Source organism: Notamacropus eugenii, chromosome 3, assembly GCF_028372415.1.
Source record: "Notamacropus eugenii isolate mMacEug1 chromosome 3, mMacEug1.pri_v2, whole genome shotgun sequence".
NCBI classification, from domain to species: Eukaryota; Metazoa; Chordata; class Mammalia; order Diprotodontia; family Macropodidae; genus Notamacropus; species Notamacropus eugenii.
The window spans coordinates 108,300,734-108,326,452 of NC_092874.1; the positions used below are offsets into that span (position 1 = coordinate 108,300,734).

Below are 25,719 nucleotides of genomic sequence, written 5' to 3' on the forward strand. Positions count from 1 at the left end.
TGGGTCCCCTTGCTTTGTGAACTCTGCATCTAGAGTTTATAGTGCCTCTGATACAGAAATTTTTGTTTGTTTGTTATTCTGTGAACCCACCAGATAATGTTGTTGCCAGTTTGACTTTCATATGTCTTGATACTGTGGCTTTTGATAATTTTTCCCAGTACATCCAGCATTTAAATGTTGCGATCATGTTGGCATCACAAAGCTATTAACCTAGCCATAAAAAAGTGCCTGCTTAGTATCTAAAATTAAATGGCAATTTTTATCCTTCATATTGAGTTGCTTTGGGTTTGGGGAGGATTTTTGGTTTATTTGTTTTAGTTATTGGGATTTTATAAAAATAAGTATTTGGTTTTTTTTAATGACCAAAATTATTCTGTTAAGCAGGCTTCAAGTCATCTTATTTATTCCCCATGACTTCTTTCATTTCTTCTGTGTGTCTGTCTTCCTGTCTCTGCCTGCTCCTTTCTTTCTCTCTCTAACAGCCCCCTTGAACCAACTGATGCGCTGTCTTCGGAAATACCAATCCCGGACTCCCAGTCCCCTCCTACATTCTGTCCCCAGTGAAATAGTGTTTGATTTTGAGCCTGGCCCAGTGTTCAGAGGTAGTTGGGCTCTTCTTTCTTGTTTTCACACCACCCCAAACCCCCAAAAATAAATAAATAAAAACCACAAATGCTGTTCGTGCCTCACCCTCACAGCGTGTGTTTGTAAGTGTGAGAGTTTTCAGAGAAAAAAACTCAATTTTCTGCTTGGCCTGGCTGGAATGCTCTGAATGTGCTTCTTATACATATTCACTACCACTAGCTTTCTGTATGTTGTCTGACATAAACTTTTAAAAGCAAGGAAATTCTGAGCTGAAGTTTCCATCTTGATTTTACCTTGTAATCAATTGGTCATGTTTGTTACAAATTTATCTGGACAGGAACTAGCAAGGTATGGGCCTTCGATCCGAATTCCTTTGGTTTTAATCCATTTAAGTGACATCTCTGTGGTGATTAATGTTTTTAATTTGTATTTTAGCAGTCATACTCTATGAAAATGAAAATGAGATAATTTATTCAGGGACACATTATTGGGACTTTGATTTTTTTTTTGGAGATTCTCTGATAATCAGCAATATTAATGCTTTTGTGCAGTGAGAAATAAACTATTTATTTATCTATAAGCACTAGAAACAAGGTACTATATAGAAATAAAAGTTATTGTACCTGATTATTCTTAATGTACTTAAGAAATCTTTATGTAGTTAAGAAAACTTAGGTTTCTGTTCTTCAGTTATGCTATATAATGTTAGATTCAGTATTTAATATGAGAGAAAAAGGATAGCAGCATGATTTCAGACTCCAAAAAGTATGACATTCTATGTCACTCCATATTTCAAGCACTGTGGTTATGTTTATTATAATTCATCTAATGGTACAAAATTGGTTAAGTACATCTTAATGTGCTTAATGTGAAAGACAAATAATAAGGCTTAATATGAGTGTAGTGGGTAGATAGAGAGCTTCTCTATCTACCAGAAAGGTCTGGGTTTAAGTTCCACCTCAGACACATGCTGATTGTGTGACCCTGGGCAAATTACTGAACCTCTTATTCCCCCCAAGCAACTCTTAGATGTAAGAGGTAGAACAGTTGCTCATTTTTATTGGTACAGGGAGTTTCCTCACTGGGAGTGCCCCATACCAGTGATTTCATGGGATGGAGTACATCTTAGTACAGTAAAAATCAAAAGACCAACTGAGTTCAGGTCCTGACTCTGATACTAAATTATATTATCTTGGCAATTCATTTAATCCTGGTTCCCCAGTCTATAAAATAGGGATATTCAGCCTTTATTGGAGTTGTCCCCAGGAAAGCTCTTTGTAAAACACTATATAAGTATGCATTATTTTAAAAGATTTTGCAAAAAGGTATTAATTAGTAAGAATTGTTAATTTGTGCTTCAACATTAAGCTTAAGCTACTAAGCCTTAGAATCGCTTTCCTAGGTCAGAGTACCTACTCCTTGGAAAGTATGCAGAATTTACTGATAAAAATTCGTTAATTAATGTAGTTGCTTGGAAAAGTTTAAGTCAACTGAATATCATCAAGCAGTTGAGCCTCTTTGTTTCAGAAATTATATATAAAAAGACTGGACCAGTCAATCTCAGTCATCATTCTCTTCTTTCAGAGAATTGGATATAAAAGATGAGATGACCAAATTCTTACTCAGATTTAACCTTTGACTGATGTTACTTTTATTTTTGCCTTTTACACTAGGTTGAGGTATAACCTTTCTACTAATGGTAGTAAACATCTTAAGGCGCAGTATCTCCCGCCACTTTTTATTCTTTCTTTCTTCCTTTCTTTTTTTTTTTTTTTTTTTTGCTACATATGTGAAGGGATTAACTTGAATTGTGTTACTGAGTAATTATCCGTATGACAGCACTCCAGTAAGACCTCCGATATTTAATCTCCAAATTTAAACCCAGGAGAATGCTGTGAGAAAATCTCAGTACAACCCCACCATTAAAATAGTGAACTAGAGGACCCCTGAGCCAGATTCAGAAAGACTAGATTATCCTTATTGGCATGACCTCAGAACTACCTTGCCACTTTCCTTCCCCATAGCTTCCCTTATCCCCCAAAAGGACAGGAGTCATTTTTGTGGTTTCCTCTTGAATAAGCTTTACAAGCTCTTAGATATATCTTCAATGTGCCAGCTGGAAGCAGCGGTAATACTTGGTAGGTTAGGACAAGTGTACCAGAGTCTAGTGGATATTTGATCCACGCTGGTGAGTCCAAGCTTTCCCTACAGCTAACTCTTGCATGTGAATCTCCTTTCAGAAAGAGTATGTGCTAGGATTTCCTTGACTGATAGATAGATTGCGTAGGCCATAGTTTAACAATGAAGCCATGGAATTTGTATCACTAAGTTTTGGTCATTTATAAAGGAATTTTGTTTTGTTTGGATTTTTTTGACCAGCAAAACCTGCTTGACTTTGTGTATACCATTAACTTTATATGTAGATAAAGAATCCCTCTCTGTGTTTAACAGACCTCAGGGAGCCAAAAAAATTCATAGTAGATAGGTTGTTAGGGTATAGTGTGCTTCTTTGGACTAAATATTTTATGTTCTAGATAACATAAAGAATCAGATTCTTAAAAAAATTTTTAGGGCTATCACAGTCACATTCTCCCATCTTTTTGTGTGCTTTTTAAATTTGATTAGCTATCCCAAATATTTGGGACATAACAGATTTTTTTTTTTATTAGAACTTGTCTTTTCCTGCCAGAGAAACAAACATCTAATTTGTGATTTTTCATTAGTATTAGTAATTATTTTTTTTTTAATTTAAAGAAAAATTGTACTCAGACTCAGCATCAATATGTAAGATGTACTACTAAAACAATTTGATAGAGAAAATTGTATGGAGTTTATTTGGTAAGAATTATATAAGCACATTAAAACATGAATATCTGTCTAAGACATTTGGAGATACTGCATCTTTAAAAACAAGTCTTAAATTTCTTAAGATTTTTTTAAAACAATATGTTTGATCCTCCTTTAATGGATGAATTTTTTAAAAAAATAATTCAGGGTCAACCACAGGCTTGTCTGCCACCCCTCCTGCTTCCTTGCCTGGATCTCTAACTAGTGTGAAAGCATTACAAAAATCTCCAGGACCTCAACGTGAAAGAAAATCTTCATCATCTTCTGAAGACAGAAATAGAATGGTAAGGACAGAAGGTCATCTTTCTGCCTTTTCGTACGTTTTTCTTTTTTTTTTTTAAGAAGTCATGTAGTGGCAACTAAAAGAGCAGTGGACATTTGTTATAAATCATGTTGCCTTATTAGTATCCAAGTAACACTTGACGCGTTAGATACTATAGATTTTACTTCATGCAAAAACCAAAATAATCTAAATTAACTGTAGTCGCTTAATACATTATCCAGATATGCTGATTTGGTCTTCTGTGACAAGCAACTTACATTGTTCCAAAAACTATCTTTGAACTGACAGTCTTTTGGTGCAGAAATTATTTCTGAACCACTGATTGCTGTTCTGTTCTCTTTCATGGCTGAGACAAAGGCATTGGTAGCTGAGGAATGAGACCTACCGTTTCTGATAATTTGGTAGCTTGAAAAGGGGGAAGGGAATAGCATGTGCAAATGTTTTCTTAAAGAGCTCATACGGCCTGTTTGCTTAGGAAAAAATGAATCAGACAAGATAGACAGTGAAAACTGCTTAAGAGACACTGTAATGGGGGGATAGGGATTGGTGGGTGAAATAGTCTTGATATGTTAGATTTAATTATTTTGGTTTAAGAAATGAGTACCAAAGTAATAATTCATTTTGTATATCCCAACATCAATTTGATTAATGTTATGTTGGTTTTTTTCTTAAGGACCATGCCTTAAACCCAAATCACTCTGGCTCTCAATGACTGGCCAACAATATATTGGTCCCAGCCCAGGCCTCCTTTGGGCCTTGTTTGGGCCCTGATGTCTCAGAGTGAGTGTAAATAGCAATTGTTTCTGTTTTGGCCAGAAACTCTGAGGATCTTCCCTTTCCAGATTGATTTTTTTTTTTTTTTGAATTAGGTAAAAGTCTATTCTCTGCTTTATTTCTTACCTGGCCTTAATCATTGAATGAGAGGTTGCCTCAGTCAAAAAAAAGACCTTAGCTTAAGAAAGTCTCCCACTTCATCCAGGGCCATCTCCATTTGTCCTTATCAGTATTTTACCACTGGATGCAGATGGCTAGGAAGGAGAAAGTAAGGCTGGTGACTTTGCACAGCCCTCCTTCACTCAAATCCCATTCATTTGTAATGGCAACCCTCCCTGATATCATGCTCCTCTTTGAGACTGAAGGGAAGACAGGAACAAACAACGTTTTATGAGTGCCATGATACTAAATTGTAAATCAGATATTGCTAATTCTGATGGAAAATAAGATCATAATTTAAATCTTTTCATATATTTTCATTACCAGGCTTAGGCAAGTCTTAAGATACATTTTTTAATAATGAATAAATCTGATTTTATGTTATTTTTGTTGAATTTTATTTTAGAAAACCCTTGGTCGACGGGACTCAAGTGATGATTGGGAGATTCCAGATGGGCAAATTACAGTTGGACAAAGGATAGGATCTGGATCATTTGGAACAGTCTATAAGGGAAAATGGCATGGTATGTAACCATTAGGATAAAACTTAGTTTTCAAGTTTATAATCATTGCATGTTTTTGAAATCTTTCATAGAAAATGCTGAAGTAAGTATTATCTGTCATATGACATCATTCATTGGAATTCTCCAAAGATTGATTTTTTAAAAACTACAAAGAATGAAAATAAGTTTTTATAGATTCATGATATTAATACCCTTTCCTCCCTTTTGTTAAAGCATGATTCAAAGTGATTTTCAAAAGTTGATTCACATGTGAAAAGCCTCAAGCTGGTCTCAAATACAAATTCATAACAAAATATGTTGCTGTTACTGGTTACTCTAGTGTTAAAACTACATTAAAGATGTTAAGCTACATTAAAAATCATAACTGAACATCTAAATATATGTAATCATATTAGTGATTCCTTTTCTAGGTAAAAATCATCTCTTTTTTTAAAAAGTAACAGATGAGATAGGGTGTTAACTTGAGCTTAAAGTAATCCATAAACTGAAGAGGTCTTAAAAATTGCAATCCTAAAAGAATGATTTTATTTTGCTTGTTTTTCAGCCAGTACAGATGAGTCTGACATTTTTTGCTTCAGTATTATCCATTGTTAACTACATTTTTTTTTAGATCTAATAGTTAACCACTCTTGAAAATGGTTTTGGAATGCAACTGACAAAACTGGCATAAGCTTTCCTGGCATGTGTATCTCTCATTGGTTGAGTTTTTCCCCAGAAAATAAAAAAACTTAAGAAGTTAAGGTGTAGGGACAGCTGGGTGGTACAGTGAATAAAACACTGGTCCTGGAGTTAGCCTGAGTTCAAATCTGGCCTCAGACATTTCCTAGCTGTGTGACCCTGGGCAAGTCGCTTAACCTGAATTACCTCTCAAAAAACAACCAAACAAAAAAGAAATTAGGGTGTAATTCATAAGCACATTTCCTAGTGATGCAGACTTTAGCAAGGCTGTGGTGACTGGTGAAAATACCCAATCATTTTTTTTAAATGCTTTTCTCTTGGGATGACAATTATCTTCTAGGTGATGTAGCTGTGAAAATGTTGAATGTGACAGCACCCACACCTCAGCAGTTACAGGCGTTCAAAAATGAAGTAGGAGTGCTCAGGTGAGCATTGTGTAAATTATTTTCCAGGGAATTGAGATGCTTATCATGATGTGTTTCCCCTTTACATATTTGCAATTACTCCTGCTTCCTGAGTGGTAGGAGTCCCCAAATCTCTTCTGTTTTCTCAGTGTACCTTCTTCTGTGGATCTCATCCATCTCATCACATAGATTCATTTTTCTACTGTATACAGATTACTCCTCCCAATTCTGTGTGTTCAGCCCTAATAAGTTCTCTTCTGTACCTCAGTCCTCAAGAGACCTACATCTGTTTTCAGGGTGTCTCCACCTGGCTGGATGTTCTATAGAGATCTCAGACTCAGGATGTCCCCGACTGAATGCATTCTTCTTTTCTCCCATGTCCTCCAAAGCTATTGATCCTTCCTTCACACTTACCTATTCCTCTCAAAGGCAGACTTATCCTCCCAGGCACCACTATTTAAACACTCAGACTCTTTTACCCCTCTACTCCACTGCATTCATTTGGTTACAATGCTTGTCCAGTCTGCCTCCTGCCTCCACAGCACCTCACAGTCATCCCTTTCTCCATTCGTGTAGTTCACCACTCTAGTGCAAGGACCTTTCATTCTTCCTCTGAACACTGAATCAGTCACCTTGCCATCAGGCTTTCCCTTCTGTGGTCCTTTCTTCACATACCCACCAAAGTCATCCTTCTAAAGCACAGATCTGACTGTGTCACTTCCATGCTCAAATCCACTTCCTTTCGATTCACTTTTAAAATATTTAGTAAGTGTCCACTGCATGTTTAGATGCCAAGAGAATGAGACAGTTGCCCTCCAGCGCTGAAACGTGCACATGGATAAGTAATCACAAGGTATACAGGGAAAATGACAAAGAAATGGCAGTGAAAGAAGGGGAATACCAAGAACTGGGGGATTAGGAAAGACCTTGTGAAATCAGGGTCACTTAAGGGATGTAGGGACTCAAGAAGTGGAGTTGATGAAAGAGAGACCAATGTCCAGAGGTTATAGAAGGTGACATTCATGGATGAGTAACAGCAGGTAGGCCATTTGGGCTGGAATATAGAAGGTATGAGACAGAATTATGTTTGATCAATATGGAAAGTCAGACTGGAGTCAGATCATGGAATTAAATACCAAATAGAGATGTTTGTATTTTATCCTAGAGACAGTAGAAAGCAATTAAAGCTCTTGAGCAAGGTGATGATGTTGTCAGACCTGCAAGTCTGGGATGTGAGAGAAGTTGAAATAAAGGAATACAGTACTTACTATGTGCCGGACACTGCTAGGTTTTATGATGCAGATAAAGGTGGAAATAGTCACTATCCTAAAGAACCTTACATCTTAAGGGGAAACAACATTTAAATAGTGCAGGAAATAAACCTTTATAGAGGGGAAGATATCGCCAGAGAAGACAGCCCAGCAACAAAGGTGTCTGAAGCTGTATTTGTTCTCAGGTCTTCCTGATTCCAGGTCTAGTGCTCTGTACACTGCACCACCTAGCTGTTAGAGGAAATAGGAAGCCCAAAAGCTAAAGCCCCTCTGCTTACACCTTGATCACATCCCTCTTCCTTCTTCCAGGAGCTCACCCCTTGGTCTATCACCCCAATTTTCAGATTTTCTGGATCCACACCTACAAACATGCCCAGATCAACCACATCTATAAAAAACCTACAGAAGATGGATTTGAGCTGAGTTCTTGACAGAAGCCAGGGATTTCAAGAAGGGGAACACTCCGGACATGGAGGACAGCCAGTGAAAATGCATAGTTGGGAGGTAGAGTGGTTTTTTTTTTTTGAGGAACAGCAAGGAAATTAGTGTCGCTAGAGGGTAGATTGTAAGAGGTTGTAGTAGATTATAGTAAGATATAAGAAAATTGAAAGGTGGGAAAGGTCCAGATTATAAAAGGCTTTAAAAGCCAAGCCAAGTATAGATAGTTCTTCTAGGAACTTGGCTGTGAAAAATGAACAGTTTAGAGGATGGTAGCTTGAGAGACAATATGAGTAAGTTAAGGGTTTTTTTATAGATGAGGTTGATCTGAGCATGTTAGTAGATGTACAAAATAAGCCACTGGATACCGCAAATTTGAAAATTAGGGTGATAGAGGGGCTGTCCAAGTGGTGAGCTCCTGGAGGAAGGGAGAGGGATGATGTGATCAAGGTGCAAAGGCTATATAGCCTTTAGGCTTCCTATTTCCTCTAGCAGCTAGGTGGTGCAGTGTTTAGAGCACTGGACCTGGAATCAGGAAGACCTGGAATCAAATACAGCTTCAGACATTTATTTGTTGTCAGGCCCTCAGCAAGTCACTTAACTTTTGTCTGCCCCAGTTTTCTTATCTGTAAAATAGGGATAAAAATAGCACCTACTTCTCAGGGTTTTTGGGAGGATTAAATGAGATATTTGTAAAAGACTTTGCAAACGTTAAAGTGCTATGGAAATGCTTGCTATTACTTTTAGGATAAAATATAAACTTGGCCTGCTGTCTAGGGCCCTTTCCCATCTATCTCCAGGCTTCATTTCTAGCATGGAACCATTAAAAGGGACTAGGCTTTTGAATTAGGAAATCTAGGTTTGAATGTCTCCTCTACTTGCTGTCTATGTGATCTTGGGCAAATAATTTAACCTATAAGAGTCAGAGGGGATAAATTCACTGACCCAGGAGCTCATGAGCCATTTTCATATTCTTGCAGCCAAACTGGGACAGGTAGCCATCCCTGAGAACCCAACATTACATCTGCATTCCTACATTTACAAAAGCCATCTCCATGCTTGGAATGTCCTCATGGCTCAACAGTGCTCTTCAGAATCCTCATCTTCCTTCAGAGTTCAGCTCTGAAGTTTTCACCTCTTGTGAAGTTTTCCTTTAGTTCCTTCAGTTATATGAATGCTTTCTCCCTCCTCGTTTCTTTGCCTTTGTCACTTCCTAACCTTGATTATACTTATCACCATTTATAATATACCCTCATGTTAGCACCTCACATACAATAGAATATAACCCTCATGAGGGCAAGAATCTTTTAACATTAGCTTTGTATTCCCAGTACCCACCTAGTGCAGTACATTGCACGTTGAAAGTGTTTAATCAGTATTTCGTCTAATTGAGTTGAATTGAATTTTCAATATAACATAAGATATAGAAACAAATGTTTTTCTGAGTAGATTTCATATTCAACCATTTTTCCTTCCAGAAATATCAGTAGTTTGAAAGAGTCCAGGTAACAGGAAGCTCTCTGCTGGTCAGACATATTTTGAATATTGTATTCAACTCTGCATATCACATTTTAAGAGAGATAGTGACAGACCCAGAGTACATGCAGGGAAGGGCAACAAGAATTCAGAGGTACAGAAATTATAGCCAGTAGTTTTTGTTGGAAAAACTAGGAGTGCTTCGCCCAGTGAAAAGAAGGAAAAGGATAATAGTTTCTTGAAATAGCTGAACAAACAAGTCGAATAGTGTTTTACACCAAAAGTTCAGATACAACTTTGAAGTACTGGTGTTTCTTGATATCCACTGTTATTACTGCTCTTCCCATCAGAAACATTATTTTGTATTTGCTTTGTATGTTTTGTACTTATTTCCCTTTGTATATGTTGTTCTCTCCTTCTGCCTACCCTCCACCCTGACCCCACAATGGACGTAAGCTCTTTAAAGGCCAGAACTGTTTCATTTTTATCTTGCCAGTGCTAGCATAGGGCCTGGCATATAACAGAGGTTCAATAAATGCTCTTTGAATTGAATTGAAGCTTTCTTTTTGTAGGAAAACACGACATGTGAATATCCTACTCTTTATGGGCTATTCAACAAAACCACAGTTGGCCATTGTTACACAGTGGTGTGAAGGCTCCAGTTTATATCACCATCTACATATCATTGAGACCAAATTTGAGATGATCAAGCTAATAGACATTGCACGGCAAACAGCACAAGGCATGGAGTAAGTATTTCTCTACTGAAACTCTGAATTAACTTGGAAAGAGTGTTTCAGTGCACTTCAGATACTTCGACTGAAAACATTCTTTTAGCCAAGTGATTTAACCAGCACTTTAACTTGTTGAGACCGAGTATTATAGTATTTTATTTCATATGCTCTTAATATAGGTAAAGTAGTAACAATAGTCCCCTATAATATTTATGTCTTAATTCTTATAATCTCTTACAGTAACAGAATGTCTTTCAAAATGCAAGCTATCCCAGAAAACATAGCTGTGAATTATGATTAGTAAGCAATGTTTTAACTAAGGCTAAGAATTCAAAACATATCAGCTTTACTTGAAAGTATACAATACTTAAAATTCTTAAGTAGTTTAAATTGTTTTCATGTCCTTTCAAACAAGTGTTTCTTTATTTTTATTGATGCCAGACTTCTGCTGTTATGTAACATTTATTTCCAAGGGCACCTACCGTTAACAAAGATTTTAAAAGGAAAAGAGGAAAGTTGAGCAAAATCAACCAACATATCGCTTGTGTCTGATATTACATGCAACATTTCACACTGTAATCCCCCACTCCCACAATGAAGAGAGCGAAATCCATTTTTTCCACTCTCCTCCAGGGTCAATCTTGGTCATTGTGATTTGTTGTTCTTTACACAAAACCAGTTTTTCTAAGTATACATAATGTCTTGCTTCAGAATGTCAGTTAATAAAAAGCCAAAACGTAAGTCTGTACCCTGGAAATCCTTATAGTTATGTCAAGTTGTTCAGATCCATTGATTTTTGCTTACTTAGCTAATTGGAAAGGATAATAAGTTCTTTTAAGAAACTATTAGAAAATTAAATTGAGAAGCTATCATAATCTGAGAGATTATGTATAATTTTTAAATTAAATAATGAGTGGCAGCTTAAAAATCAAAGGGTTGAGTTAAATGGATATTTTAAAACCAAGAGCTTAAGTGAGAGGTCTCAAGTAAGCCAAAGTATAATACCTTGGAAACTAAATTTGGAAACAACTTGTAAGTAATCTCTAAGGTCCCTTTCAGCTCTGAAATCTTAAAATTCTGTCAATGGTTCTTATCACATATGTAAAAATGGACCTATTTCTGAATTCCTCTGAGCATTCAAGGAAATTTTACAGACTATGTTACATCAAGGTTCAGATAAATGACCAATATACCAATTAGAAGATACCAATTTGATACCAAGTCATAGCCAATATTAAACATGCCATTTAAACTGCTGGTTAAGTTACAGGAAAAAAAAGTCATTATACACTGTCAGAAGACTCATCTGAGCAGTTTGGTATAGTTATAGTTACAGAAATGATAAGATTCAGAAATCTAGTTCAACTGAACAAAATTTATTAATATATAGCAAGGTATCCAAGATCAAAACAGCAAGATCAGAAATTAACATTTTAGTGAAGGGGGGAAAAGGTTCAGAACTTCAGAGCTGGCCAAAAAAATGAAGAGTGAGCTTTAAGGGAATGGTAAAGATTAGAGCTTTGTAACTGATGGGGTTGCAAAGCGACTCTGACTTCTGTCTGTAAAGGAGGACATGGAAAATAAATGTTAGACTATAACGATAGAGGCCAATTCAGAGATGGAAAATGTATTTTATTGTCTGACAAAAAAGGAAGATTAAAGCAGGAGTGGAAGGGAGCAAGGAATTCACCAAAAGATGAAACATAGAACATATATTAATATCTTCTGTCATGTAACCCAGTGCTGTTTGTCAGCCAAGCGTGAAATCTCAGAAAAATGACTATATATTTGCCATTCATGATCTTGATTTAGATATGTAAATAAGTTACCCACTTAACAGAACTGAAAGTGAGGCCTGAATGAATAGGTGACCTTTTTGAGAGAAAGGCAAACACTAGTGGTGTATCCCACATTCAAGTGAATTCGGCAAACGTTTGTTATGTGCCAAGGTATTGTACACAGTCCTTGAGATAAAGAACAAGTTGAAAATTCTTGGGAATATATGACATTTATAATACAGGTAAGTTAGTATAAGATAATTTGAGGAGGTAAAGAGCATCAAAAACTAAGGAAATCAGCAAAGAGTTTACCCATAGGAGGTGATACCTAATTTGAGCCTTGAAGGAAGCTAAGGATTATTCTAGTCAGAGATCAGGATAAAGTATATTTCATACATTCAGGCAGCATGTGGCAGATGAAATGCCTAACTTAAGAAGCAGGAAGAATGCCAGTTTGGCTGGAGCACTGAATACATAAATGAGATGTAATGTAAAATCAGTCTGAAAAGGTGGGCCAGATTGAGGTAAAGGGATTTAACTGTTAAACTGAGGGGTTTGTATTTTTTCCTAGAGATAATAGGGAGCCACTGAATATTCTTGAGTAAGAGAGTGACATGATGATATCTACTGCTTTAGAAGGATTTTTTAGCAGCTACACGAAAGACAGATTATGTATCAGAGACACTAGAAGAAAATGCATTAGGAAGTTTTTTAGAGTTGACTCAGAAAAAGAAATAAATGGAAGAGTCAAGTAAGAGGAGAACCAGGAGAAAGCAATGACAGTGAAAGTTTATGAAGGAGAAAGAACTGGCGAAAACTGAAGAGAGAGGAAGAAGAATGGAGACTCAGAAAAGATTTAGCAAGTAAGAGGTTGTAAGTAACCTGGGAGAAAGCAGTTACAATCCAGTGATAGTTTGGAAGTAGGATTTCAGGGGGGTTGAGGAGATAAGGATGTGGAGACAATGAGTACAAACAGCTCTAGGAGTTTGTTGTTACATGGAGGAAAGATATACCACAGTACCTTGATGAGAATGTCAGGATCAAGTAGTAATTTCTTTGGAGAGACACTAGGGCATGTTTATACACAGCGAGGAAAGAACTAGTAAATAAGGAGAGATTGAAGGTAAGACAAGGAATGAATGATGCAGTGAGCTACCAGAGATGCTGAGGCATTGATGTCAAATGCAACAAGCCAAGCCCTTGGCCTTCCTTAGAGACTAGGCCTAAGGAGGACAGTGTGGAGAGTGCTATTGAGAGGTTTTAAGGTAGAGGTTAGGGGGGAGCTTACAACGAACATGTCCTCTATTTCCTCAGTAAAGTAAGAGGGAAGACCTCTGCTGAGAAGGGAAGGAGTAAGGGAATTATGTAGGAGACTTAAGGAGTGACAATAAATTTTGGAATAACTGTTGTAGGGAACTCAGATAGTGAATCTGAGAATAACCCAAAGGTTACCATGCAGCAGTGAGACCCAGTTCGAGTCATCTTGTAGTGGAAAAGGTTAACATGATTTTGTAGTGGAGTGGCTGACATGATTTTGTGATTTCTTCCAGTGGCATTTAGCAGCATGTAAGAGCAAGAATGGAGAAGACTAGGTAGGGATAACCTAGTGTTTGAATTTAGCAAGGCATGAGTGACAGTAGAACAAAGGAGCAGTAGATTCAAGGGTAGATGGCATTGTATAAATCTGGTTTAGAGTTTAATCTTAGAAGGAAGGAAAGTGAGGCCAGTTCAGGGTAGATAGACTAGGAGGGGTGCCATAACTGGAGAGTTTGTAGTAAAGGTAAAACATGAGTTTTATCAGGAGTGAGGCATATGGAGGATGAAAGGATGAAAAGTTGTGATCCAAGAGAGGAATTTCATAGTATTGGATAATGGTGATAGAACACTTACAGGTATAACCATTCCTGTGTGTGACCAAGATAGAATGAAGGAACTTGTGACATACAGGATCATGGGAGTTGAAGAAGCTAATGAACTAAGAAGCCCAGATAGTTGATGGATATCAAATATGTATATTGAAATCTCCAGATGGGAACAAAACTTGGGGGCAGGGGGAGGACTGTAAACCAGACACTAAACTCCTTGAGAAAATAGGGAAAATCAGAGACAGAGGAAAAGGAAAAAGACCTATATGTATAAAAAATATTTATAGCAGCTCTTTTAGTGGTGGCAAAAAATTGGAAATTGAGGGCATGGCCATCAACTGGGGAACAAGTTGTATTTGATTGTGATGGAATACTTTTATGCTCTGAAAAGTGATAAATAAGCAGGATGCTCTTAGAAAAAAAAACCTGAAAAGACTTAAATGAACTGATACAAAGTGAAATGAGCAGAACCAGGAGAACATTGTACTCACTAAAAGCAATATTATACGATAACCTACTGTAAACAACTTCGCCATTCTCAGCAATTCAATGATCCAAGACAATTCTGAAGGATTTTTGATGAAAGGTGCTGTCCATCTCCAGAGAAAGGACTGATGGAGCCTGATTGCAGATAGAAGATACTTTTTCTTTACTTATTTTTCTTGGGTGTTTTTTTGTCTGTATTTTCTTTCACAGCTTGACTTACATGGAAATGTGTTTTGCATGACTGCACATGTATAACCTTATATCAAATTGCTCATCTTCCAGGGGGGAGAGAATTTGGAACTCAAAATTTGAAAAAAAGATTGTTAAAATTGTTTTTATATGTAATTGGGAAAAAGTGAAATAGCAAGTTATTTAAAAGAAAATAAAAAAGGAGAACTGGCTTAGGGGCCAGTAGATGACTACAACTACAATGTGGATAGGGTTGATCTAGATGAATGGAGCAAACCTCTGTAGAAGACACATTGCTGAGAGTGAGCATCTTAGGTCTGAGGACCCAGGAATATGCCTGTTGTTCCTCTAGCCTAGTGTGTCAGGAAGCTTGAATGAAATATGAAATAGGGATCTAAGGGAAGAATGAAGGAAGAAGGGAAGAGTATTAGAAATGTGTTAGTAATAGCATGGGAGATTCCAGAGGGCATAGTAGTTTAGGAGAGATCAGAATAGGGACTCCGTAGGGTAGGACTGAGGGAGATAAAGGGAGAGAGAGCAGGGAATGTGGAGGGTCTGGGTTTTCATCTAGGCATCTGACAAGTCTGAATCAGAGATTCGGAGAGGAGAACATAGGTATTTGGCAGCCATATGATAAGGTGTGTAGTACCTTTTGATAGTTATTGGAATGGCTACGCCAGTTCACTCCTAAGTACCAAGGAAAAAGGTAAATGGTGTTGAGCAGCTGTTTATGTAGATTCCTAATGAACAGGTTTACAGTGGCCTGACTCAACCCGTATTTAGTGCTAGCATAACATGATCATCCTCAGTACAAGTGATGTGAGTTTGGAGGCATTTTGAGTTAGAAGCTAGATATAAGCATATTATTTCCTGTCCTATTTTCCAGCATGGCTAGCAACTCTCCTGTAGAAATAGAGGGCTTAAAATAGAAATACCATTTTTTAGAATGAGGTTGCAAGACATGGTTACACTGCTGACACCATAGGGTGGAAGTAAAACCCACTGACCTACCCTCGCTCCCAAAAACTTCCCAGCACCCCACTAAGTGCTTATGTAACAATATAAGGTAGCTGGTTATCAGAGTGGGTAGAAAGTTGGCCTCACCCTCAGAAAGACTCAGTTCCAGATCTTCGATACATCTGGCTGTATGACCCTTGGTAAGTCACTTAGTCTCCATGGCAACCCTAAGGCCAAGTAGATGTTTGTTAGTATTGGTAGAAGGGGTTTCCTTACTGGAATGTGCTGGACTTGGGGTCAGGAAGACCTAAATACAAATCCTGCCTCAGACATTTCCTAGTAAGTCACTTAACATCTCCTCTTCCTATGAGGCAGCTAGGTAGTACAAGTAGACAGAGAGTTGGAACTGGAGTCAGAAAGCCTGAATTCAAATGTGCCCTCAGACACCTTCTTAGCTGTGTGACCCTGGCCAAGTCACTTAACTGCATCTGCCTTAGTTTATTCAACTGTAAAATGGGGATAACAGCATCTACCTTGCAGGTTGTTGTGATGTTCAAATGAAATAATATTTGTAAAGTGCTTAGCACAGTGCCTGGCCTAGAGTAAGTGCCCTCCCTTTCCCCTTCTAATGTCAGTTTCTTCTTCTGTAAAACGAGTATTTATAATAACATCCACTTCGCAGGACTGTTGTGAAGACCAAATGAGATAATATATGTAAAACTTCGTAAACCTTAAAATGCTGAAGAGATTATTCTTAATATGATACAATTATACATTCTTTTTAATGGTTTATATAATGTTAAGAAACATTTCTCAGTTAAGAATACTAGTATGTTTGGCTGAGAATTTCTAATTGAATGTTGAATTGTAGGCTTTCTATTCTTAAAACAGTGTCTACTGAAGAATTTTATAACATATAGGAGTTTTGGGGGTTGAGAGTGAGAGTGGTTTCACTGGTTCTGGGCACTCCAAATGAGGAAATTCTCTTTCCCACCAATGGCAGATCATCAGCTTAGAAAGATTTGAAGAATTGCCTGGGAGCCTGAGAGTGTAAGTGCTTTGCTCAGGGTCACAGGCCAGTATGTCTCAGTTAGGACTCAGACCCAGACCCTTTTGGCTTTTATGCCAGCTCTCTATCCAGTTTGGAGCACTCCTTCCAAATAGAAAGTTAAGAATGAAAAATTCTTCTTCCTTTCTATGAAGTTGAAATTGGATTACTAGATAACATTAAAGCCTAGGTACCATCATTTGACTTCAGAATTGTGGAAGTTATTTAAGGACATTCATTGCTCCCCTACTGGAAATCATAATCTAATTGAAACAAGATAAATGTGCTGGAAAGATAACTTACTGTCTTTTAGCATTGGTTATAAGTAACAAATAAATTGTTTGACCATTGTGCTCTCTACAAGTTTAGAGGAAAGAAAGACCCCTCCCAACTGGTGTGGTGATAAGAAGACTTGACAGAGAAGTAGAATTTGAGAGATTTTTAAGAATAGGTTGGCTTTGATTAAGTGGAGAAGGGGCCAAGGAGGCCATTCTTAGAAGAGGGACAATAGTAAAGAGACAAAAAAAAACCCACTAAAAAATCTCAAAGCATGTTCATTAAGCAAGGAATAGACTGATTTGGATGGAGTAAAGGATCCATATATGAGAGTCATAGAAAATTAAGCTGGAAGAATTTATTTTTGTGGAAAACCATATGGTGTTGCCTGTGCTATAAAGGAGCAGTGTTCTCTAACCTTAAATTGCTTAGTGGTTTACAGTGTAATTTTCTCTCTCTGATAATTTGTTTCATGTTTTAAGTGTATACCATAAATTTTAAAGTCAGGATTTTAGTCACGCTCCTCAAGCTAAAATAATTTTTGTTTGTGGGGTTTTTTTTCCAGTTACTTACATGCCAAGTCAATCATCCACAGAGACCTCAAGAGTAATAGTATCCTTTCAGAAATGTGACTGCAAAAGATTAAAACAATTTGCCTTTTTCTGTTACAGAATTTCCTCCTGTTTTGCAAAAGTTTGCATGTTCAATTTCATAGAACTAAGGTGAAAGGTATTGATTGCAATTCAACCATGACTGACTTTAAGGAACTATTACTGAAACCTTTCGGTTTTCTGAATGACTGAGCACAAGAGTAGCCTCTGCCAAGGTTCTCTAATAGCAATTTTTTATTTTTGTTTCTCCAGTAAATTACGGGAAGATAGGTCAGAATTTCTAGGACTTTAAGGTCCTTCTTGTCCTGCTCAGTGATAGGATTATGAAATATGAAATGGGGCAATAAAAGGAAGCAAAGATGTTTACTGTGTCTTCCCTCGACACTAACCCATGTGATTCTGTCACCTTACCTTCTTGTACTCTTGTGACATACTGCATAAGTGGAAGGTGTTTCTGACCAAAGTGGTGCAGTTTTCCATCCTGCCAACCTTGGTAACTCTTCTGGGATGCTTGTAAGCCTTCCAGAAAAAATGAGGATGGCTCCTTGTCCACTTAGAGTTCATACCTAGCATTGAGAATATAGGACTTGAGAGTAGGTCATCTACAGGACTTTATTGTTTTTAAAGCAAACTTGGTAACAAGGAAAATCATAAGAAGTGGTGCTTGTTTAAAAACTACACCAGTATATTCATACAGTTATAGAAATTAGATTCCTTCCATCTACAACTTTTTGTGATGTTTGTACTATAAAAATGTAGGTGGTGTTCTTCTTTTACTTACTACACCTCAGATATATTTCTTCATGAAGACCTCACAGTAAAAATAGGGGATTTTGGTCTGGCTACAGTAAAATCTCGGTGGAGTGGCTCCCATCAGTTTGAACAGCTGTCTGGATCTATCTTGTGGATGGTAAGAACTGAGGCTGTTTCTTCATTATAAGACTTAATTTTTTGCTCTTTGAGGATGCCACTGTCAAACTCAAAAGTATTGTTTTTACAGTTCTCAATAATGACACAGAGGGTAATGGAGAGACTGATGGTAAGTCTAAGCAGGCTGCAATGAAGTGGTGCCCTGTTGGGATAAATTTATAGGAAGGTATAAACCTGATTTACCCAGGGGGGTGGAGTAATGGGTATGAATAGGTCAATATCTGCATAATTAAGGGAGCATCTGTACTGATGAGATCACAGATAGAATCAGGTATTTAAGTTTCATTCTTTTGACACATTTGGTAAAAGATAAGAGGAAAATTCATCAATTGTTAGCTGGATTTCAGATCAGAAATATGTTCTTTATAATAGGTTACTTCAAATATTAACACGTATACCTAAAATGAGACCTTAGATGAGGAAGAAAAATAGGTACACACTGAAAAATTGTTATTTAAAAGTACCATATTAAATTAAATTGACCATATTAAAACATCTGTGATAAAAAAAAATTGGGGGTTTTTTTGTTTTTGTTTGTCTTTTTGTTTATTTTACACATTTCTTTTGAAAGAAAATTGAGAGTAGTAAAGTCAGCATGAAGGGACTCATAGTATGGGAATCCCTTTCACTTATGCTGATATTAGCAGCGTATCTATAACTTAGAGCATTAGAGAGTTGTCTCGAGGGCACTGACAGGTGAAATCACTTGCCCGTGGTCACAATATATTTAAAAAGTCAGTACTTTCATTGCCTTTCTCTCACTAAGAGTGCCATGTTGGGGCAGCTAGGTGGCGCAATAGATAGAGCACTGGTCCTGGAGTCAAGAGGACACAACACTTAACTAGCTGTGTGACCCTCAGCAAGTCACTTAATCCAGTTGCCTCAAAAAAAAAAAAAAAAAATAGAGTGCCATGTTACATTTGGACCAGTATGGCTGTTTGGTCCAGGTGATCGAGACAATTACTATAACTAGGAGATAGTGGTATCCTGAATGTGAGAACAGTATCAGAGGTGAGGGAAGTCATATCTTGAGTCCAGAAATTCTGTGACTAAAGTTATAAGATCAAAGCAAGTGTCACACATGTACTTTTGCATTTGATTGATTTGAACAGCAGGTGATGGCCAGAGACAAATTGGCAGATATTTTCAAGCCTGTCTTTTCTTTCCTAAAAGTTCTAGTTTATGTAGTTAAATACTCATTGTCATTCATTTACTGATATAACTTAGGGGCTTATCTCCAACTCCTTTAGACTGTTTTTAGATCCAAGAGAGATGCAATAGTAGACTTTATTACCTCAGGCTGTCCTTCTATAAGTTGACATTACTTTCAGTATTAAATATTCTATAGCTCTAGAAGAGAGTTTGGCCAGAAATAGAGCCCTACAGATTTTGTTTTCCTCAACTTTAATCTTATAAAATTAAAAAAGAATCATAAAAAAATGATATTTCCTCCTCTGGTAGGAGGGAAAAAGTTGCCTGAATGAAAATGTCCTCAGATTTTATTTCTTGTTAATATATGGAGTTAGTTGCAATGAGAGACCATTTCTTGCTAGCAGTAGAGATCCAAATCATATTCAGAATGGAATTATTCTTCATCTTAACATTCAACATTCCTTTATTCAAACCTCTCTCCATCCGATTTCATTTCAGATGAGGTACTCTGTGATAGTCTTCTGTCTCTAGGTTAGGCAACTTTCCCTAGAGTTTTCTTAATCAAGTAAAACAATTTTTATTTTCCTTTAGGATAAAGTTCTTAATCAGATATACCATTCTTTCTTTCAAAAAATTACAATTAACAATCAAAAAGTATTGAAAAGTTCAGGACTAGAGATAGTAGCCCAGATGAATTCTCTCAACATTTCCCTCCAAATAACTTTAAAATAGCACATCAAATCAAATTTTGAAGAGGTAAAGCCAACTAAAGGTCAAGATGAGATATTTTCCTAGCCTAAAAAAACTTAGGAGGCTGACAGAAGTCTATGACACCAGGGTAGGGGCCAGTCTGAAGTGCACACAGTGGCAACACCAGCAGTAGGAGTGGATGTAACAGCAGCTATTTCAAGAGCTCTCAGCCGGCAGACATTCTGAGCTGCAGTTGCAGGACAGAGAGGAGGGCTTATGCTCTCTCACAAGGGAGCAGGGCCCTGGTTGAAATTTTGAGGCAGAGAGGAGCGCTGCACTTGTGGCTACAGAAGAGCAGGAAAACTGGTACAAGTCCAGGACCAAGAAGAGTTCTAGTGCTTGTGGCTGCAAGAAAGCAGAGACCCTTCCTGCGGAAAGACCAGGGCAGTGACCACCCCCACTCCCTGGATCATATCACCTTGAAAGCACTGAAAATTTGTAGACCACAGAACTAGCTCTAAAAACAGCAGCACAAAAAGCCTGAACCTTGAGACAAGACCTCCCCACTTCCAGGTAAGCAGAGGCCAACTTTAACATAAAGTTCAAAGTCAAGACATAGTTTGGGAAAATGGGCAAAAACGGAACAAGAACTTAACTATAAAAATAAAGGTGACAGGGATGACCAAGACACAGATAAATAGATAGATAGATAGATAGATAGATAGATAGATAGATAGATAGATAGATAGATAGATAGGTAGACAGACAGACAGACAGACAGACAGACAGACAGACAGACAGACAGACATAGAAGAAGACAATATGTGAAAACAGCCACAAGCAAAGCCTCAAAGAAATGTACTAATTGACCAAAGGCCAGCAAAAATTTCTGGGAGAGATAAGACTAGTAGAAAAAAAGGGAAAAGAAGTGATTGATGCAAGAAAATTATGAAAAAAAAGTTAACAAATTGGTAAATAAAAGAGGCAACAGAAAATAACACCTTAAAATACATTATTGGCCTAATGGTAAAAGAGTCACAAAAATTCACTAAAGAAAAGAATTTCTTAAAAAGCAGAATTAACTGAATGGAAGATGAGGTATAAAATCTCACTGAAGAAAAGAATTTTTTAAAAATTAAAATTGGGCAAGTGGAAGCTAATGTCATGAGGCATCAAGAAACAAAGTCAAAAGAATTTCAAAATAGAAGAAATGTAAAATATCTCGTCAGAAAACAACTGATCTGGAAAATAGATCAAAGCAAAACAGTCTAAGAATTATTGGATTACCTAAAAGCTATGATTAAAGACTCTAGACATCATATTTCAAAAAATTCTAAAGGAAAACTGCCCTAGTATCTTAGATCTTGAGAATAAAATAGAAATTTAAAGAATCCACCAATTCACCTCCTGAAAGAAATCCCAAAAGGAAAACTCCGAGGAATTAGCCAAATTCCAGAGCTTCCCAGGTCAAGGAGAAAATTGTAAGCAGCCAGAAAGAAATTCAAATATCATGGAGCTATAGTCAGTATCACACAAAATTTAGTAGCTTCCATATTAAAGGAGCAGAAGGTTTGGTATTCCAAAGGGCAAAGGAGCTAGGACTGCAACCAAAAATCACCTACCCAACAAAACTGAGTATAATTCTTCAGGGAAAAAATGAATATTTAATAATATAGAGGACTTTCAAGCATTCTGGTGGAAAGATCAAAGCTAAATAGAAAACTGACCTTCAAACACAAGGCTCAAGAGAAGCATTAGAAGGAATATAAAAGAAAACTCAAGGGATTCAGTAAGATTGGGAAGGTGATACTTCTAACTCCTAAGAACTTTATCATTACTAAGGCAATTGGAAGAAGTCTACAAGAGGAAATGGGTGTGAATCAGTTATGTTGGGATGATCTCCAAAAAGAAGAAGAAGGGGTAAGAAATAGAAAGGCACTGGGAAAACAGGGAAGGGAGAGAGAGTGGGGAAATTTTCTGCACATTAAGAAGGCACACAAGGAAGAGTTTTTTACAGTGGAGGGGAAAATAAGGGTGTTGGTGGGCAATACTTTAACCTTACTCTCATCAGAATTGGCTCAAAGAGGGAAGAATAGATATGTACTCACTCAGTTGTTTATAGAAATCTATCTTACCTAATAGGGAAAGAGATGGGGAAGGGGATAACAGAAAAGGAAAGGGAGATTAAAGGAAGCAGTGATCAAAAGCAAAACTGACTTTTGAGGAGGAACAGGAAAAAGAGAGAGAGAAGATTAAACAGAAGAAAATGGGATGGAGGGAAATACATAATTAGTAATCATAACTGTGACAGTGAATGGCATGAGCTCACCCATAAAACAGAGGCAGATAGCGTAATGGATTAAAAATTAGAATCCAACAATATGTTGTTTACGGAGGATGCAAGTGAAGTGAGAAGATCGTTGTGCACAGTAACAACAGATCAACTGTATGAAAGACTTAGCTACTCTAATCAATACCATGATTCAAGACAGTTTTAAAGGACTCATGGTGAAAAAATACTGTCCACCTCCAGAGAAATGGTGAACTCTTGAGTACAAATTGAAGTATAATTTTCTCACTTTCTTAATTTTTCTTGCTTTTTTTGCAGTATAGCTAATATGAAAATGTTTTGCATGATTTCACATGTATAATTGATATCTTTTTGCTTTTCTTTTCAGTGGATAGGGAAAGGGTGTGAGGGAGGGAGAGAATTTGGAACTCAGTTATTTTTAATTGTTAAAAAAAAAATATGAGTTCATCTCACAACTACCTGTTGAATATTCTGCTGTTGTTATTGAATCAGAGCTTACATGTTATCCTATATTTGGATCTGGATCAATTAATAAAAAGAAATACAGCAAAAAAGAGATTTTTCTCTTTTATTTTTTACTTAAAAAGTCACAAGGTCTCCCCAGCTACAGGCTTATAAGCTAATCGCATATGCAATTACTCATCTCTTTTTTACTTTCATCATCACCTTAGGACCATTTCTTCATTTCTCAATAACTCACAAGGCCAGTGAATGTTGGAATGACACTTAGGTCCCTGAGAATATAAAAGGTGGAAAGTTACTTCCCAAACCAAGAAGCTCTCTTAACTATTAGTGATTGACACCTAGTTTTTCTCTGCCCCTTAGATGCTATCCGAACTCCAAAATTGCAAAGGTGCCTTGAAGACAGGTCCACATCATATATTTTTAAAACTATGCATTACAATTTAAGAGCTGTCATTCTACACTCTATAATACTTTCTGGCCTTCTGGAAAATTTCATATATATATATATATATACATACATACATATCGTTTTATAAATATACATAATATATAATAAATGGATGAATGGATATGCAAAAACTAGCAGGTGTAACATTTTCTTCTCTTCCTCCTAGTCCTTCATATTCTTTGTCACAAGATGAATATTGTCTTTAAACGTTTCCATTTGGAAAAATCCAAAGGAAAGCTTCTAGTACTCTCCTGTCACAACCTCTCCCAAGTCAGTCTGCCCTACTTTGTCACTTGCCTTTCTGCAAATACCTGCTCTGGCTGCTTTGGGGTTTATACTGCTTCTTATGGTCACTTGCACATCTTCAAAATGAGCCATTAAAATTTGGCATCATCACTTAGATCTTTGTAATTAAGGCTAAACAAAGCATGAAGGAAAGGATGCAGCATTTGATCAAGTCTTTACTTTAAGTTCATTGTAGACCATAAGTAGTAAGAAAGATGTTCATGCAGTTGCCTTGAGCACTGTTGATTGAGATCTAAGCAGTCAATTGCAACCATTTATTAAGTCCTTCCTGTGTGCCAGGTACTGTGCCACATGCTAGGAATGAAAAGGCAAAAATGAAGCAAGCCCCACCCCCACTTTGAGGAGCTTGTATTCCTTTGTGAGAGATGTAATTTATAAAGAGCTAAAGCTAGTGATGAACACAAATGTAAACAAAAAAGTTTTTAGTAGCTCTCCAGGGCCGGAGAAGAATGAAAAAAGGAAAATGACTGCAGTTCGGGTGACTGACCTAAACTATTCAAATCCAGTTGTGCTTGTTTCCTTATCCAAGAAGGAACTCTTTGAACTAGGAAGTATAGAATGCAAATAGAGAGGTGAAAATAAAGATAAAAAAGAGATGGTAAGAGAATCCCCGAGGGCTTTCACTGAGTTGGAGTCACCAGTCCTAGGTGAACTACATCCTACAAAAATAAATTTTAACTGGCAGATATGATCACAGAGGCAATTGTCAGTGATCTTTGAAAGGTTTTAGGGAATAGGTGGCACCAGGTTGATGAAAAGGCAAATATCGTGATTTTCATAAAAGGGAAGAGGATGGAGTCTGCAAGTCATAAGACGAGGAAGCTTAACTAGGTTTCAGACACAATTCTAAAGCATTAAAGGAATGCACTTGGAAATGGAAGAAGTGATGACACATAGTCAGTATGACTTCCTCAAGAACAGGTCATGCCACATCAACCCTCATTTCATTTTTTGATAGGTAAATAGACTAGTAAATCAGGGGAATACTGCAGACACATAACCTACTTAGATTTCATCAGAATGTTTAAAGATTCTTACATCTTTATGGAAGATATGGGGACATAAAGACTAAGCAATAATATAGGTGGGTGTAAATGTTTGTAAGTCCTTGAAAAACTGGACCCCAAGAGCTCTGACTACTGGGTCACTGATGAGGAGAGCTTTAGCAGAGGGCCCCAGGGGTCTGGCTCCTTACCATGTCAGCATTTTTATCATTGACTTTGATAAAGCCACAGATATGCTTATCCAATTCACACATTACATGAAGCTTGTAGTGCTAATAAATATATTGCCAGAGAGGCTCCAGATCCAGAAAGATCTTAGCAGGCTTAAATAATTAGCCAAATTTAAAAAGATTCGATTTGATAGGGACAAATTTAAAATTCTGCAGTGGACTTCCAGGGGTCAAATTTACACACACAAGTTGATGGAGGCTTGGCTCAAGTATAGTCTCTGTTGAAAAGATCTCAGTTTTCATGGCTGATTTACAAGCTCAATGAGTCAGCAGGACATAAAGAAGTGAAATGAGCTCTTAGGCTACCTTAAGATAGGCATAGTTTCCAAGAAGAGGGAGGTCCCATGTTTAGACCACATTCAAGACACTGCGCTGAGTTCTGGACGTTGCATTTTAGGGAAGATGCCAGTGAGCTTAAGAAACTAGTAGTGTATCACCTGGAGAAGAGACTGCTCAGTAAACATGACAGCCATCTTCAAGGGTTTAAAGTAGGGATCCTTGACCTGGGGTGAACTTTTAAAATATTTTATAGCTATTTCAATATATTTTACTTCCTTTATAATCTCATATATTTTATGCATTTAAAATATTGTTCTGGGAAGGTCCATAGGCTTTACCAGATTGCCATAGGGGTCCATGTCACATACAAAAGATTAGGAACCCCTAATTTAAAGGAATGTTATATGGAAGAGGGATTACACTTGTTCTAGTTGGTCCCAGAGGACAGAATTAGGAACAATGGAGAGAAGAGTCAGAATTAGGTTTAATATAAGAAACACTTTCCTAATCATTGAAACTTT

At 37.1% G+C, this 25,719-nt stretch overlaps 1 protein-coding gene across 10 annotated transcripts in view; it reads left to right on the top strand.

The window, feature by feature from the left end:
* Nucleotides 1-25,719, top strand: part of BRAF (B-Raf proto-oncogene, serine/threonine kinase) — a 167,897-nt gene that overhangs the window by 102,967 nt on the left and 39,211 nt on the right. For 6 of the 10 annotated variants that reach the window (XR_011976817.1, XM_072652564.1, XM_072652557.1 and 3 more), the window contains 7 exons: nt 483-602; nt 3,580-3,716; nt 5,055-5,172; nt 6,191-6,275; nt 10,012-10,188; nt 17,338-17,384; nt 18,175-18,293. Coding sequence is in view for 9 of the 10 variants with exons in the window: in XM_072652564.1 (XP_072508665.1) it covers nt 483-602; nt 3,580-3,716; nt 5,055-5,172; nt 6,191-6,275; nt 10,012-10,188; nt 17,338-17,384; nt 18,175-18,293 (803 nt within the window). In the remaining variant the exon portion in view is untranslated. The remainder of the gene's footprint in view (nt 1-482; nt 603-3,579; nt 3,717-5,054; nt 5,173-6,190; nt 6,276-10,011; nt 10,189-17,337; nt 17,385-18,174; nt 18,294-25,719) is intronic. The other 4 variants (XM_072652559.1, XM_072652561.1, XM_072652565.1 and 1 more) reach the window with 1 other exon arrangement.